Source organism: Tursiops truncatus, chromosome 6 (genome assembly GCF_011762595.2).
Source record: "Tursiops truncatus isolate mTurTru1 chromosome 6, mTurTru1.mat.Y, whole genome shotgun sequence".
In the NCBI taxonomy this organism is placed as follows: Eukaryota; Metazoa; Chordata; class Mammalia; order Artiodactyla; family Delphinidae; genus Tursiops; species Tursiops truncatus.
The window spans coordinates 84,030,429-84,048,131 of NC_047039.1; the positions used below are offsets into that span (position 1 = coordinate 84,030,429).

At 40.2% G+C, this 17,703-nt stretch overlaps 1 protein-coding gene across 3 annotated transcripts in view; it reads right to left on the reverse strand.

The window, feature by feature from the left end:
- The window catches only part of TEX10 (testis expressed 10), a 55,847-nt gene extending 43,232 nt beyond the window's left edge, over positions 1–12,615 (reverse strand). Inside the window, exons 1-5 of one of the 3 annotated variants that reach the window (XR_012332609.1) lie at positions 12,447–12,615; positions 8,952–9,140; positions 6,761–7,473; positions 6,125–6,368; positions 1,187–1,299 (exon numbers count right to left, since the gene is read on the reverse strand). Coding sequence is in view for 2 of the 3 variants with exons in the window: in XM_073806336.1 (XP_073662437.1) it covers positions 1,187–1,299; positions 6,125–6,368; positions 6,761–7,473; positions 8,952–9,131 (1,250 nt within the window). In the remaining variant the exon portion in view is untranslated. The remainder of the gene's footprint in view (positions 1–1,186; positions 1,300–6,124; positions 6,369–6,760; positions 7,474–8,951; positions 9,141–12,446) is intronic. The other 2 variants (XM_073806336.1, XM_019948912.3) reach the window with 2 other exon arrangements.
- Positions 12,616–17,703: the final 5,088 nt, after the last annotated feature.

The following is a 17,703-nucleotide window of genomic DNA, read 5'->3' on the forward strand; positions in this document are numbered from 1 at the left end:
ACATCTGATTATCTGTCATAATACTTTGCAACCAAAATAATTAGTGAATGAATGAAAAGTTCATCTGCCTACAATAGACTTATCTCTAGACTTATCACTTCTGAGCATATCCTCTGAACTCTGCTCCATGAGCCTGATTCTCCACATAGTTTCTTTCTTTTGATAAATTTAAGAACCTTCTGACAGACTTCAAGATCCCTTCAAGTGTTTGCTCATGGTGGGGAACTGCACCTTTTGTGTTCTAGCTTGTATCTGTTTGTCAATTTTTTTTTAAAAAAAACCTGTAGATTTTTTTTTTAATTTCTTTATCTTACTTATTTTTGGCTGTGTTGGCTCTTCGTTGCTGTGCGCAGGCTTTCTCTAGGTGCAGCGAGCAGGAGCTACTCTTCATTGCGGTGCGCGGGCTTTTTATTACAGTGGCTTCTCTCGTTGCAGAGCATGGGCTCTAGGTGCGCGCGCTTCAGTAGTTGCGGCTCGCAGGCTCTAGAGCGCAGGCTCAGTGGTTGTGGCGCACGGGCTTAGTTGCTCTGCGGCATGTGGGACCTTCCCAGAGCAGGGCTCAAACCCCTGTCCCCTGCATTGGCACGCAGATTCTTCACCACTGCGCCACCAGGGAAGCCCTGCTTGTCAAATTTTATTAGACAATTTGTTTTTACATTTATCTGCTCTCACTTGAGGTAAACATTTTAAATAACTTCCAGGCTTACATTTTTTTTTAAATTCCATCTTCTAATCCATAAATTTTTTTTAGAAAAGAGATATGTTCTTCTCCAATCATCCCTCTTCCTTCTGGATACTGATATTAGTTTCATTACCAGTTTCCTCATGTACAAATGAACTAATGACCTTTAAGATACTCTCTCACCTAAAGATTCAATAATTACACAGTGCCTCTCACAAATAAACCACCCACCTTGGCAAATTTTATTAAATTCATATCTGCACAATTTGATACCTGACACTCATTTAGCACAAAACATTCACTTTAAAGATTAAAAAAATAAAAGTAAGTAAAATTGGAAGTCCCAGGGCTTAAAGTGACTTGTTCAAGATCAGCCATACTACCGTTTTTATCTCTATTTGATAAAATTTAGATTAAAAACACCTCACAGTATAGAAAGTTCCAGTTTAAAGCTAATTATTTTCTGATAATTTTACGTTAACCAGTGAAAAAGAATGGCAGTACCTTTTGTTTGTCTCTTTCCTTCTGTGCTTGGTTATTTCTTTTAAGGCATATGGAAAATTACTCATGAAATGGTGTCTGAAATCAGTAAGATAATTCTTTCGAAGCCATGACTCCTAGTAAAATAAGCAAAGATTAGAAAATCTATAAGAAACAATAACTTAAAATGACAAATAAGACTTTAAGCAGAAATCTAACAACTTGTCAATATTCAACTATAAATTTACCATTATAATACACCTTCTGCTAACGATACAATATGTAAATAAATCTTAAAGTCAGAATAAACTGTTAGGCCATCCAATTTTCATCTTTTTGGTGCTTTTATTTAATTATTTTTACTTGCATTTTATCTGTTTAAAAAGGAGAAAAAAGGGAGGAAGTAAGATTTAAGAAAATTCTGAATCTGAACTAATACAATATTTACAAAATATACAAGAAAATCTTCAACCTAGTGTTCCACTTAACTGTAACTCCATTCCCTAGCAATTCTGTTGCCCATTAAAGGTATTTAACACTTTCAGAAAGCAAGGCACTTCTCTAAAATTCCTCAGCAGTATTCGTCAATGTATCATTTTCTCCTACTTGAAACACTGTCTTAATTTCAGATTACAACACCCTTATTTCCTGCTATCCACAGAACCAATCATTCCATTTTGCCAGGGACTGAGGGGCTGCTTGGCTTGTGGGATTTGAGGTGCTAAAATAGCTAGTCACCCTACATCTCCTTAGTTACCTTCACTGGATTCTTCTCTTCTCCCCAACCTAAAAATGTGTACTTGACAACTTGTCTTGGACTTCTAACAGGCATCTTAAATTTAAAATGAATAAACTGAACTCTCCTCACAGGTAGTCACACTGTCATTTGAACAATAACATAGGGATCACCCTTGCTCCTCTTTTCTTCACTATGCACACCATCTGTTCTGTTGGCTTTATCAGAATCCAGCTGTTTCTCATCACTTCAACCACTAGCTACCATTCTACTCCAAGCCACCTCTTACCTAGATTACTGTAACAGCCTCCCAATGGTCTCCTTTCTTTTCGTCTTGCTCCCCCTAAACACAATAATCTACATAGCAGCCAGGGTGATCTTTTAAAACATAAATCACACTTCAAAATAATATAGGGAAGGATAAAGGAAATAGGTGTGTATGTAGGACACGACTAGTCATCCATGGGATCAATGGTCTGCGTTTAGCCTCCAGTTTTGCTAGAGCTGGATAGTGAGCACATGGGAGTTCATTAGTGTTTTATTTAACTTTAATATGTCAAATTTACAAATAAACATAATTTAGATCATGCCACTCCTCTGCTCAAACCCTCCAATGTCTTTTCACCACACTCAGGTTAAAATCCAAACTCTTTACCACAAGGTACCATATGATCTGGCTACTGTCACTTTTTCTCCCTCATCATCTACCATTTTTCAAGTACCTCACTTGCACAGGACTTCCTGCCATTCCTCAAATATGTCAAATTTGTTCTCACTTCAGGGATTTTCACTTGCTGTTCCCTGTGCCTAGAAGGTCCTTCCGACAGGTCTTCACAAAACTTGGTCCTGCACTTCATTCAGTGACATTTAAATATCAAGAAAGCATTTCCTGACCTCCTATTTAAAACAGCTCCCCCCCACTGTTCCATCATACGTTCTCCCTTTACCCCACTTTCATCTTTATTCCTAATAACAACATCATCTATTTGTTTACCATCCATCAACCCCACCAAGAGCTAAGTACTCACCTTGTCAGTCATGTTCATCTCTGTATTCCCAGAGCCTAGAACAGAACCTGGCACACTGCAGAGCAGTGCTATTCAAAAGACCTTTCTGCAATGATGGAGTTGTTCTATATCTATGCTGTCCAGTACAGTAGCCACTGCCACCTGAAGCTATTGAGCACCTGAAATGTGGCTAGTGTTTACTGAGGAACTGAATTTTAATTAATTTAAAGACCCACATTTATACATGCTCAATAAATCTTTGACGCATGATTGCATCTAACTTTTCTTCACAAATTCTGATTTTCATGGTAAAAAGACAATAATGAAACATTTGGGCAAAAAGTAGCAAGCATTAAAATACAAAGCTAAGGGGCTTCCCTGGTGGCGCAGTGGTTGAGAGTCCACTTGCCGATGCAAGGGACACGGGTTCGTGCCCCGGTCCAGGAAGATCCCACATGCTGCAGAGCGGCTGGGCCCGTAAGCCATGGCAGCTGAGCCTGCGCGTCCGGAGCCTGTGCTCCGCAACGGGAGAGGCCACAACAGTGAGAGGCCCGCATACCGAAGGAAAAAAAAAAAAAAAAATACAAAGCTAAGACACAACAAAATTTCTATAGTGTAAAATTATAATACTGACCTGAAGCTATTAATACAGGACTCCAAAAACCAAAGTTAATTAAAAAGTTAATGTTAAATTGTATTTCATTTTTAAAACTAGCTATATATTAAGGATACACACAGTATATCAGAAATAAGCAACCTCAGTAAGGATCTGAGTACTCAACCACTGCAAATAAGATTTAATGTAACTTGAGATTTGGTTTCAAAGCAAAGATGAAAGATTTCAGATTCCTAAAAAGGTTTAAAATACTACTACTTGGATAAAAATGAAATTCCTCAACTTTGCAGCAAAATACGAACACACTACATGCATTTAGCAAAACCTAAAAGTAAGTGGTCAGTGACCCTAAGGTTGCACCTAATACAGACGCCAACTTATCAACAGAAAACCTACACATTTTCTGAGAGAAAAGAGCTACAATTCAGCCTGTGGTACATAATTAGAATTTAAGATCTAGGAATGCCATTTCATTCCTCCTAAAGTCTGAGCTGTTACAGGTCACCCAATACCTTAACTATTAAGCTATAACTGAAGGTGAATGAGAGAGAGGAACTAACAGTGGGAATGGTAACAAAAAATAAACTAATGTGCATTTTAATGTCACCTGATATAACTAATATACATACTTATACTTTGACTCTAAGATAATAGGTCTTACCTTATCTAGTTATTATAGTTCGAAAATAACAAATTTGCCAGGGTAAATTAGCAAATTCTACCTGTGGATGCTTTTAAATGCTATTCCTATTTGAATTAACCACCTCAGTTTATTTCAATTTTATACAGTATCCCAATTCAGTATTCTATATAACCTTCAACAGTCTAGGCAAACCAGTCTTCTGAACTTAGTATCCTATGTTAATGGACTGCTAATAAATACAGTCATAATACCACAGAATAGCTCTGAATATAGCTACTTTAAACATCCATAAAATTAAGGCAGTGTTTAGATCCTTTGTCAGTATCATCTGAATGACAGCAGATGATCCAAAACTAGCACAATTAATGAATTTGCATTTAGTGCTACCATTCTAATTACAAATACTATTACTAAAGCAATAATAAACACTAACCAGTGCCCAGGAAAAAACAAACACCAAAATGCCTGGAATTTTATTTTTCAGCTTTCCGAAAATGAAAAAAAGCCTAGTACTTAAGATCACACTGAATATCATTAGTTTTACTTCTTATCTTAGCCTTTCAAATGAAAATACAGCCATTCAAGACTCCAAATAATGTATATATTTTCTAAGAAGCTGCATGCATTATTACTGTGACTAGCCTAGAATCACAAATTAATTGCCATAAAGGAGAACAAGCTTCACTTTCATAAAATCATATACAATACCCCAATCATGATCATTTTCTTGCCAATTTATACAATAAATCATAAAACAGGCTCAAAATTATAATCAACAAAATGCCATCCTATTTGAGAAAGCAATTCATAAAACATCCCTAAAGAATGATGGGTAATGGGTTAATAGCGATACAGTAAGCTATTAAAAGAAACACACACCTTAGTACGATTCTGTAACGCTCTTCAAGATTATGAAATACTATTATAATTTACCCCAGTCTTATTTTATGTGTCTTACTAACTCGTGAGCTTGAATGAAATGAAAAGAGCTAAATAAAACTAAAAAACTGCCTTGCCAGTTTTGGACGTATGTAGGCAACTTCAAGGATTCACACCTGCCGTGTCAAGTCCTTGCAGAAATTCTTCTGTAAAACGGATGCTCCAAGCTTTAGTATTGTTCCTGCAGCTACCCTTTTTAAGATTAACCACATTAATCCAGCACCAATTAATCTTAGAGCTTGTTCTTCCTTACTTGCTCCATGCACTATATATTATATTCACTACAACATAACACTTTAAAAAAGCCACCAACACTCAATTCTCCCCAAATAGGAGGTAAATTTACTCATCAAGAAACATGTCTTTGCTATCAGCTTTCTAGCAAGAAACTGTCCTATGACTTGAAACTACTTAGGTTAACTTCACTCACACCATATCTACAACTACAGCTTACCTACAGTAAAGGTAACTTTAAGAAATGTGTTCAGATCTTACATCCTTTATCAAGAGAAAACAAAAAAGCATACACTAAGCAAATCTGTGTGTAGCTTCTTCCCTAAAATGTAGTAGTTTAAAAACTTCTCTGGGTTGATTATGAGATCTTCAGTTTGGTCCATTTCTTGCCATTTGGTCAATTTCTTGGTAACATAGCACAAACTGGAAGAGACTACTTAATAAGCCACTTTTTAAATCCTGTAAGAGGTCTCCAGAAACTAGAATGTTCCTACATAATCAATCTGCCATAAACAATACATTGTAACTCTATTGTGAATTACAGCTAATAAAAACAAATGAAATCAAGCACACTGTTATGCATTTCGCTTAAAAATTTAAACATACAGATAATAAACTCACAAAACTGTTTTAATTTGTAGTTTTGAGCAAATGTAAGAAATAAGTTTACAGTTAAACCCTGGGAATTTTTTGGAAAATGCATAACCAATTAATAGTAATATGCTGATTTCTAATTTGTCATGATAAAAGGCATTACTCAGAAAATAAAGAACCTATTAGTTCTCACCAATTTATGGGTCTCATCCTGTTGTTTAGAGAGTTTCCACAGAAGGGAAATAATGTTAAGAACTTGCTGCATAATCTGCAGAGATTCTCGTTCTATACCATTTCCAACAGAAGCAGCTAGTTGTGGAGGCACAGCTTCAATCCAGCACTCAATTAGCAATGGAATTATTATCTCAATAAATCCTTTCAGGTTTTCAGTAGATGACAGGCCTTCATCCACACTGCCTAGTCCTCCAACCAGGTACCTAACAAGGAAAGGTAAGAATAAAAAAATTTTTTAATTTAATTAAAAAATATTATTCCTTGCTTAATTTAAACCTTAAAATATAAAGTACCAGCAAAATGAAGCACCATGAATTGATAATTACATTGATCAACACTAGGAAGAAAAGCAGAATTCTAAGATGACAAAGCCAAAAGACTATAATTTTTTACTTTTCATTAGGCTTTGCTACAAATGAGTAAATTAATAAACTTTGAAATGACTCCTCCCATCAGTAAATAAAATCAAATTATGAGTAACTATATGAAACTACAGAAGACAACTGCATGTCTTCCCACCATTAGCCATCAACGGTCAGCAGTTATAATTCAATATAGGAAAACTGAGTGTGGACATAACTGAAATCCTTCTTACCGTAGCCTGAACTGTGAACTGACATTTGGCTGTGAACCCCCATTTTCATAAACCTGGATGTGTTGCTGGTCGTTGGCATGTTCCTTCCAGTTGATAAAAATGGAGTTGCTAGTGGCATGGGGATTTTCTTTTTGTTCCTGAAGTCCTTCACTTTCTCTCACCCTACTGGATCCATCTGCCAAGGCCTGAAGGAATTTACTGAGTCTCACTAAGACTTTCAGCCTCCACTGCTGAGAAGTGAGTCTCCGATTAGGATTTACAGAAAGCATCCAGGACTGGGATCTGTCTCTATTTACCAGTCCTTTGGACAGCTGCTGATGAGAAATAAGTTCTACAAAATTCTTAAGCAATATACTGCTACGGCCAGTAATTAGAGCTGGGTACTGTTCCAGCAGAATGTCCAAAACTTTTAAAGAGTCCTCCTGAATTCCTTCAGTAATGTGAGTCATGGCACTAGAGAGATGGGCACTTACCAAAGGAAAAAATGGAGAAATTTGTTCAGCTCGTATTTTGGGGGCCAGGAATTGAAGAAGTTGAACTGCTGCTAATCGTACATTAGCATCTTTATCTGTAAACACAGCAGTCACTTCACTTAATATGTTTGAAAGGTGTGCATCAATTATAAATGGGTATTGAGACAAAAGGTCTTTAAGTCCAAGAAGAGCACTTTGTTTAACCCCAGCGTTGTAGTGATGCATCTGTGACAGCAAATCCTATAAATAAAAATAAAAACACAAGCTTTAGGCATATACATATACATACACATTATATCATTTTCAAATAAGCATGCTAACTAAAACTATGCTAATAAACTGACACTCCAGTGGGGGTGGGGGGTTGGAGATTGCTTTGGTAAGTATTTCTAAATGTTACTTTTAGAAAAATGAAGCTTTTGTTAAGATCAGAAAGTTTTATCTTAGCATAGCTTTAGCTGAATAAAAGCATAACATAACTTTCAGTCAGAATTTTCTTTTTAAAACTACACAGGAATAGGCACACTATCATTTAAAATGACAGCAATCATTACCACCACTTAAAGACCTACTATATACCAAATATGTATTTATACCTATATTCTACCTATTTTAAGTGGTCTTTCAGAGTGTCTGTGTATTTTATTCAGAGTACAACACTTGGCAATTTTATTTGTGGAATAATTTATATAATCTGTAAAGAAACAATAACTTCAAATACCTTTTGACGTTATTTAACCTTCAGAGATTAAAAAGCAAAACTAGAAAATGTATATCTTCACAAAGATTTGTTCACAAATGTTCATAACAGCATTATTCATAAGTGTCAAAAAGTGGGAACCAAAAAAAAAAAAAAAAAGTGGGAACAACCAAATGCCCATCAACTGATGAGTGAAAAAATATGACATAGCCCTGCAGTGGAATACTATTTGACAATACAAAGGAATGAAGTACTGTTCTGATACGTGCTACAACATGGATGAACCTCAAAAACATGCTAAGTGAAAGACCAGTAATAACAGACCACATTTCATATGATTCCATTTATATGAATTGTCTAGAATAAGCAAATCTTTACAGATAGATCAGTGTCTGTCTAGTGAGGGGAAGGAATGGAGAGTGACTTCTAATAGGTGTAAGGTTTCTTTCTGAAGTGACAAAAATGTTCTGAAATTAGATTATTGTGATAGTAGCATAACAATGTAAATACATTAAAAACCACTGAATTGTCCACTCTAAAATGATAAATTTTATTATGTGTAAATTACATTTCAATAAAACTTAAATTTTTAAGCAAAACCACTGCTCAAATTTCAATTAACTTCACACATTCACTATGAATCTGGAATAAACTACATACTATAAGGGTTCAAAAATGGATAAGACAGGATCCTATCTTAATGTGCTATAAAAACAGCTAAAAAACTGTCACATCAAAAACTTGATGCATCAAAAAGTGAAATACAGAAATTATTTCCAGATGACATATTAAATCATCAAATAAATATACAAGGGAGAAATCACTTTGACTTTAGCTGAGCAAGTCTTTCTGGAGGAAGTGGGAAAGGTGCAGTGGCAACATCAGATCTGGGTAACAGATAAACTCCAACCTTTAGCCAGTAATAAACCCTGAGTTAAAACAACTTTTCACAAAAATATAACATTCTAGATGATTTCAAGGAAAATCCTACTTTATCAAAATAATATTTACGATTTACCTTAATGTTAAGTTTTCTGTTGTTTGTTGGAAGTGTTCCATCCTCTTTGAGTTGGTCAGGCAGATGTATAGTCTTCGTTTTAAAGTTTGTAACTGTAGCATTTTCTAACCTGGGCTTCTTTTTACCAACTTTTAGTTTTACTTTTTGAAAATCATCTTGGCGTTTTCTTTTTTTAGTCATTCTTGAGTGCTATGATAAAAGAATTAATTTAAAAACAATCAACAAAGATAAATCACCTTTATGAAGTAAAAAAAAAAAAAATCAGTTTAGTCAAGGTATTTTGGCCATGGAACTTTTTGTCAAGCAATGTCCTAAACAGGACCTTTGGTTGGGCAGTGTGCTAAATAGAAAACTTTTGTATACTTCAATTAATATATATACTTCAATTAAAAAAAAAAACTTCTGAAAAATTTTTTGTGCCCATAGGATGAGGGGGAGGCAGCACAGAGTTGCTATAGATACACCTTGCACGTGCGGAGAAGCTCCTGGCCCCCAGAAGCCCCCAAGAAACCCTAGCAAAACAAAGTCTGAAAACCAATGTTATTATTTAATGCAGCCTGTAATAGTTAGGAAGTTTCATGAACCTAAGCTGGGTGCTTGAAATGGGTAAGATTCAGATATGCATCAAGGACAGTTAATGAGCATTTCATGAGCAAGGAAAACAGAGTATGGATCAGGAGTAGGGATAAGCCTGGTATAGGCAAAAATGAAAAGTACCAGCACTGTGAACACCAGGAAAAGTTCAGACTAGATATAAACAGTAAACAAAAATGCAGGAGAAAAATCCTTATAAAAGGAAATACAGTGTAACAGAGGAATAAGGAACAAAGACCAGCTAGGCCACTATTATAATAAATAACTCAGGTATAACCCCGTCATCCTGCACTTCCCCCTCTTCACCACATTCTTTGAACTTACATCCAAATCATCCCAATTACACAAAAAATCTTTGATCTGTGCCTCCTACCCATTCCCAGGCCCCTTCTTAAGTCCTTTATCTCTAGCCAAGACTGTTAACAGTTCCCCCGCCAGAATTCTTGTCTTGTCTCTAGTGTCTACCCCATGGTCCATTTGGTAGAGAATCACCAGGGGGCTCTTTCTAAACACAGATCTGACCAAAGCTCAGGAGATTTCAGCTTGTCTTGACATATTCGGTCCTTCCTAACTTCCTCTCCAGCTTTATTTTTCCACAAACTAACCTCTATCTAAAAAAGAGCCTCCTATACCTGGAGCTAGCTCAGCGCTTTTTGAAGCCTTTTCCACACACTACAAAAATACTGAATTCTGCCTTGCATACTATACACCCACTGCAGTAGGTATCTCTGGAATAAATAAAACTTCTCCTGATCTGTCATAATTATCCTATCCCTAGCTATTTTTTTTAAGTTACAATGCTACACATGGGAGTCCAAAAAATTTGACTAAAATGAAGGCTTGCATTATTGTGCGATTAATAAAATGGCTGGTGTAAGACCAGACAGCTCAAATTCTAGGAATCCAGAAGCCAATCACCTATGACATTATATCCAAATTCACATGATTGCAAGGTTTTACTACATTAGAGCCCCATGATCTAGGGTTTGGCTACACAGGTTAAGAGCAGATTCAAGACTCAGAGTGACTAGGTTCTTAGCCAGACTCTCCCACCTTCTAGCCATAGTTAACCACCGTGCCTCAGTTTTTATCTATAATAATAATAATGCTTATCTCATACAGTTGTTATGAGGTAGGATGAATGAGGAGCAAATGAGCTCGTATCTGCAAAACACTCTGAACTGTGCCTGGCACACTTACAGATATGCTATAAGCACAAACATGTATATTTTCTTAGTCTCAGGACCGGTAAATACCAAGCATAATATTAGATGCACCAATAGCTTTCAATTCTCACAAGACCATGTGAAGAAGGTGGTACTAAAACCATTTTAAAGACATAGCTCAGAAAGGTTTGTCAGTCCCTTATTAAGGAGTTGAAGAGGAATTCATAAACAAGACTGAACTCTGCAAAACCAACTTTATGTTATATATACTGGAACTCAGGTGAGGATTGGAAAAAAGTGGCAAAATGGCTTGCCTTATTTATCCCAATGCTAAATTTTCATCCCACCCACACCTCTAGTTATTCTAGTCTAAAAAATGAGTAAGTGAAAACTAAGGCCCTAATACTCACCTGGTCTCTGTTAATTAAGCAAGCACATTTTGCCAGTTTTCCCTACAATTTTATTACTAGCTAGTACCAGAGATGAAAATAAATGGAACAAGACATTCAGAAAAATCGATGAATTAACCCTCCACCCCCCAATTCTCTGTGCTATCTTTAGCCACTAACTATCTAATCAGTGTCCAACATACAGTCTACTGTCAAGCTTATGCCATATTACCCACCACTTTGTATTAATCACTCGACCGTTCTCCGTTAGGAAAAGTGGGCTTATTAATCACTCTACCGTTTTCGTTAGGAAAAGTGGGCTTATCGCCCCTTTGTAACTTTTCAAGCTAGTAGGATTATTTTCATGGTACACAGGGAACATCTTTATATTAGGAACTAAAAGTTCTATTTTCGCTTAAAATAAAGATTTTTCTTAGTACAGCAAATCAAACAGTCCGACTAAGCCACTTTTATAGTAGCTGGTATCGAATAAGAAGATAGGAGGTCCAGCCTCAGAGGCTGAGCCCTCACATCACTGGACCAGGTGAGCCTCAAAAGCTTTAAACCTGAATTTCATAAACTCCAGCTGCAGGCCTTCTAATTTCAACACAAGGGAGATTCTAGCCTATCAGGATTTCGACCGAACCGAATCCCAGCTAGTTTGTCTGCCGCCTCATTACCTTCCCCTGATTTCCAACTTCTTTCCCCTGCCAAAAAAAGAATCAAGAAAGCACACTGTACTCGGCCTTTGGTACTTTCCTCTCCAACCCTTTACGCTCACGAGTTCCTCCAAACTCTACCTAGGGGGCCAGTCGGAGGCACCGGACTTCCCAAAAAACAAATACCACAGACTGGGGCGACTCGAGAGGACCGATGGACGGAACCGGCTTCATACAGAGCGCTTAACCGCCCACACCAGGGCAGCGAGAGGGCCGATTAGGAGACGGTTGCGCATCCCCACCCCCAGACTTTGGTCCCGCAACCCAGAAGTGAACACCCCGCGGTTTTAAGAAACTATCTTTCCTGCTCCTTCCGGAGACGGCGGTCAGGACCACAGTCGGGGAAGCGGGGCCCAATCAACGTACCCCGGCCTAAAAGTCTCCTAGACCCGAAACCGCGCGAACCCGCCCCGCCCAGTCACTTGAGGCGCTTCAAAAGCCCGCGGGGCGCCCCGCACCCGCACAGCCCCTCTCCGCACCGAGGCCCGGCTCTGCAGGGGCGCAGACTGGTCCCAGCCGGCCCTGCCCGCCTGGGCCGCGGACCGGGGGGCGACGGCCCCACGAGCCGTTCCGCTCGCCGTCCCGCGCCCCGGAGAAGGCCCGGCCAGACCGGCGGCGGCAGCTCACCTGAGGGCCCGGCCGGGACCGGGACACGGAGGCAGGTGGAGAGAGCGTCCGAGAAGGAGCCCACGGGGCGACGGCGTGCGCCACCGGCCTCAGGCTCTCGGTCCCGGAGCGTGTTTTCAAATCTCCTCGTCTTCACGCGGCCGCGTCTCCTTCCGCCGCCCGGAAACCAGGGCCCCTCCCCCGCCGCGCCGCGCTCACGTGACCGCGGCCCGCAGCCGCGCGCAGCCGGGGAGGCGGGAGCGGGAGCGGTAGGCCCGGCCCCCGGAGGAGGGGGCCGGCGCCGGAAGCCCCCTGCGCTCCGGGAAGCCAAGAGAGGAGAGCGCCCGGTCCAAGGACAAAGCTTGGATCCAGGTCCAGCCCTGAGCTTCCCGGGCTGCATGCGTTTCTGGGGGTTGTCGCCCTGGTTACAGATAGTTGGGAGCATGCCTTTTCTCTCCTCGCTAGACCACTGTTATTCAGACCTGGAGACATTCAAAGAAGAGTATAAATTGAACTGAATTGAGAAAGAGAAAAGTTTAGGACTGCAAGGACCTTAGAATTCCTGGGAACTTTAACCTGGATGGAGCAATTAAGAACTAGTTGACGACAGAGGGCAAAATACACCTAGTAGCTGGAGCCAGAAAGTCTTAGGTGAGGATTTTCCCTAATATTTCAATTTCTCAGCACTGAGGCTCCTGCTACTGAAGTCAGGTGGGCCCAGGGAAGCTAGAGAGAAATTTAAATGCCTAGAAAGGGGATGAGAAAGCAAAGAGAATGCGTCCTTGGAAGATAGCCTTGTCAAAGACTGGCAGGTGGCATGGAGGGAAGAGCCCCAGGTATGGATTTTAGAACTTGATTCAAATTTGTTTCTGTAGTTTACCAGATTATAAGGCTCAGTAAAGCTGACAAGGAATGAGCCTCAGTTTGCTGGGTAGGGATTCAGAGCAAGGATGTCTGAGGTGGGGAGAGACCCAAGCACTGGGACTAAGATCATGCATATTCTATGATCAGAGACAAAGAGGCAGTCCCAGGCACCCTGGCAATACAGCCATACTACCACAATCTGCCCGTTTTTTGTTTTTGTTTTTGTTTTTTTGCGGTATGTGGGCTTCTCACTGTTGTGGCCTCTCCCGTTGCAGAGCACAGGCTCTGGACGCGCAGGCTCAACGGCCATGGCTCACGGGCCCAGCCGCTCCACGGCATGTAGGATCTTCCCGGACCGGGGCACGAACCCGTGTCCCCTGCATCGGCAGGCGGACTCTCAACCACTGCGTCACCAGGGAAGCTCTGCCTGTTTCTTTAATAAATTTATTTATTTACTTTCTGTGTTGGGTCTTTGTTGCTGCGCGAGAGCTTTCTCTAATTGCGGGGGCGAGCGGGGGCTACTCTCTGTTACGGTGGCTTCTCTTCTGGAGCACAGGCTCTAGAGCGCAGGATCAGTCGTGACGCACGGGCTTTGTTGCTCCACGGCATGTGGGATCTTCCCAGACCAGGAGGGATCGAACCTGTGTCCCTTGCACTGGCAGGCAGATTCTTAACCACTGCGCCATCAGGGAAGGCCCAACAGTCTGCCTTGATTCCAACATAAACATACGTACTTGGTAGTCATCAGCATTATGTGGCATTATATGTTATTAAAAGTTATGAGACCAAGTCAGAAGAGGAAAGGTTGATTGCCAGCCAGACATGTCCTCTGAACTCCAGACTCATATCTGACAGCTCTCTCAACATTTTCTTTGGACATCTGCTCTACATCTCAAGGTCAATGTGTCCAAAATGGAATTCCTGATTTTCCCCCTGAAATCTAATCTTCCTACAGCTTCATCTCAAATGGCAACTCCATCCTTCCAGTTACTGAAGCCAAGACCTTTGGAGTTTGGGCCTGGCTTCTTTCCTCCCTTCACATCTCACATCTAAGCCATCAGGAGAATCTGTTGACTCTACAAACACATCCTGACTTTCACCACTTAACACACCTCCCTTGCTACCATGATATTAGAAGCCATCCCATGATCACTGTAAAAAGCCTCTGAACAGGTCTCCCTGCTTCCACCACTACAGTCTAGTGTCTTCCCCCTACAGTCTAATCCTAGCAGGGCAGTTGTGTGATTATTTAAAAGTCTAAGTCAGATCTTTTTCTCAAAACCTCCCAATAGCTCCCCATTTCTTTTGCAGTAAAAACCAGAGTCATTGATGGCCTCAAACTGTGCCATGTTCTGACACATCCTCTTAACCTCTGGGCATTCCTCCTACCACTCTCTCCTTTTTTGCTCTGCTCCAACCACTCTTGCTTCTTTGCCTGTGGCAAATTGAGCCTGGTGATAATGCAGCTGACAGAAGTGTGGCCTGGCTAAAGGAAGCAGGTTTTCAGCAATAGCCAGCTGTTGCCATGAGGGAACGCATATCTCATTTTCAAGAAAAAATCAGAAATCCAGAAGTGTTTATAAGAAATCTGATCTTTAAATACTGGTAAGCAAGTACATCTTTTTCCTGTTTTAAAGCACTGGGTGGGGGGCTTCCCTGGTGGTGCAGTGGTTGAGAGTCCACCTGTCGATGCAGGGGACACAGGTTCATGCCTCGGTCCGGGAAGATCCCACATGCCACAGAGCGGCTGGGCCCGTGAGCCATGGCCGCTGAGCCTGCGCGTCCGGAACCTGTGCTCTGCAATGGGAGAGGCCACAGCAGTGAGAGGCCCTCGTACCGCAAAAAAAAAACAAAGAAAAAAAACACTGGGTGGGCCAAATGAAATACTTACAAGCAGGTTGCCAGTTTACAACCTCTGGGGGTTTTTTTGGGGGTTTTTTTTGGTTTTTTTTGCCATACGCGGGCCTCTCACTGTTGTGGCCTCTCCCGTTGCGGAGCACAGGCTCCGGACGCGCAGGCCCAGCGGCCATGGCTCACAGGTCTAGCCGCTCTGCGGCATGTGGGATCTTCCCGGACCGGGGCACGAACCCATGTCCCCTGCATCGGCAGGCGGACTCTCAACCACTGCGCCACCAAGGAAGCCCCAACCTCTGGTTTAAATCATGAAAAGTATGTACGTAAAAATAGATTTCCAACTCCAAGGGATGAACAGAATAATTACAAGAATTGTCTGCTTAGCTGAGCCAGAACAGATCTTTGATAAATAACAAGCATATAACTTATCAAGGGTCCCTGACCCATGCCAGAAAAACATGTACAGTGAACATGCATTCCAGAATCTGTAGGATATTCCACCTCCGAAACTCTGTCCAGTTGGCCACTTAAACCTCTCTACCAGTTTCCTCGGGCTACTATAACAAAGTATCACAAACTAGGTGACTTAAACAAAAGAAATTTCTTGGCTCTCTGTTTTGGAGACCAGAACTCTGAAATCAAGGTGTTGGCAGGGTTGATTCCTTCCGGGAGCTCTGAGGAAAAATCTGGTCCATGCCTCTCTCCAAGCTTCTGGTAGCCTTAGATGTTCCTTGGCTTGTAGATGGCATTCTCTTTGTCTTCACATTGTCTGCCTTTTGTGTGTGTCTGTGTCCAAATTTCCTCTTTTTATAAGGACACCAGTCATTTAGGACCCACCCTAATGATCTCATTTTAACTTGACTACCTCTGTAAAGACCCTATTTGCAAATAAGGTCACCTTCTGAGGTACTAGTGGTTAGGACTTCAACATATCTTTTCAGAAGGACACAATTCAACCCATAACAGTCACCAAGATCTATGTCCCGGGAATTCCCTGGTGGTCCAGTGGTTAGGATTCCACACTTCAACTGCAGGGGGCACAGGTTTGTCCCTGGTCGGGGAACAAAAATTCCACAAGCTGTGTGGGGTGGCCAAAACAAAAACAGATTTGTGTCTAGAAATGTCCATATTTCACCATTTGAACATCTCTTTTTTTGTCTATGCTGAGAAGCATCACAGAATTCTAACTTAAGTAACTTATTACCACACCGTCTACCTAAACTTTGCAGTTTCTCTGTTCTTTATACGGGGCTTCCAGTTAATATTTGCTTTGGAAATAGGATACCACTGCTAAAAAAAAAAAAAAAAAAAAAAAAAAATGAAACCTCTGTTAATCTAATAAACTTGATTTTATAATGTCAAGACAAATAATAAAAGCATAAACATATTATACTGGCTTTTACATTTCAGAGCTACTACTGACACGGAAAGCAGAGACTCTTTGAAGAAAGGTAAAAAGATGAGTTCAAATTTGGCACTATAACCAGGGACAAGAATTCAAAGTGCATCTCCAGAAATCTCTTGCATTCTTCCTATGTACTAACAAAGAAAGATCAGGAAGAGAAATTAAGGAAACAATCCCATTAACCATCTCAACAAAAAGAATAAAATACCTAGGAATAAACCTACCTAAGAAGGTAAAAGACCTGTACTCAGAAAACTATAAAACACTGATGAAAGAAATCAAAGATAACAGAAACAGATAGAGAGATATACCATGCTCCTGGATTGGAAGAATCAATATTGTGAAACTGACTATACTACCCAAAGCAATCTACAGGTTCAGTGCAATCCCTGTCAAATTACTAATGGCATTATTCACAGAATTAGAACAAAAAATTTCATAATTTGTATGGAAACACAAAAGACCCCAAATAGCTAAAGCAATCTTGAGAAAGAAAAACGGAGCTGCAGGAATCAGGCTCCCTGACTTCAGACTATACTACAAAGCTACAGTAATCAAGACAGTATGGTACTGGCACAAAAACAGAAATACATATCAATGGACCAGGATAGAAAGCCCAGAGATAAACCCATGCACATATGGTCACCTTATCTTTGATGAAGGGGTCAAGAATATACAATGGAGAAAAGACAGCCTCTTCAATAAATGGTGCTGGAAAAACTGGAAAGATACATGTAAAAGAATGAAATTAGAACACACCCTAACACCATACACAAAAATAAACTCAAAATGGATTAAAGACCTAAATGTAAGGCCAGACACTATAAAACTCTTTTAGAGAAAAACATAGGCAGAACACTCTATGACATAAATCACAGCAAGATCCTTTTTGACCCACCTCCTAGAGTAAGGGAAATAAAAACAAAAATAAACAAGCGAGACCTAATGAAACTTAAAAACTTTTGCACAACAAAGGATACCATAAACAAGATGAAAAGACAACCCTCAGAATGGGAGAAAATATTTGCAAATGAAGCAACTGACAAAGGAGTAATCTCCAAAATATACAAGCAGCTCATGCAGCTCAATATCACAAAAACAAACAACCCAATCCAAAAATGGGCAGAAGACCTAAATAGACATTTCTCCAAAGAA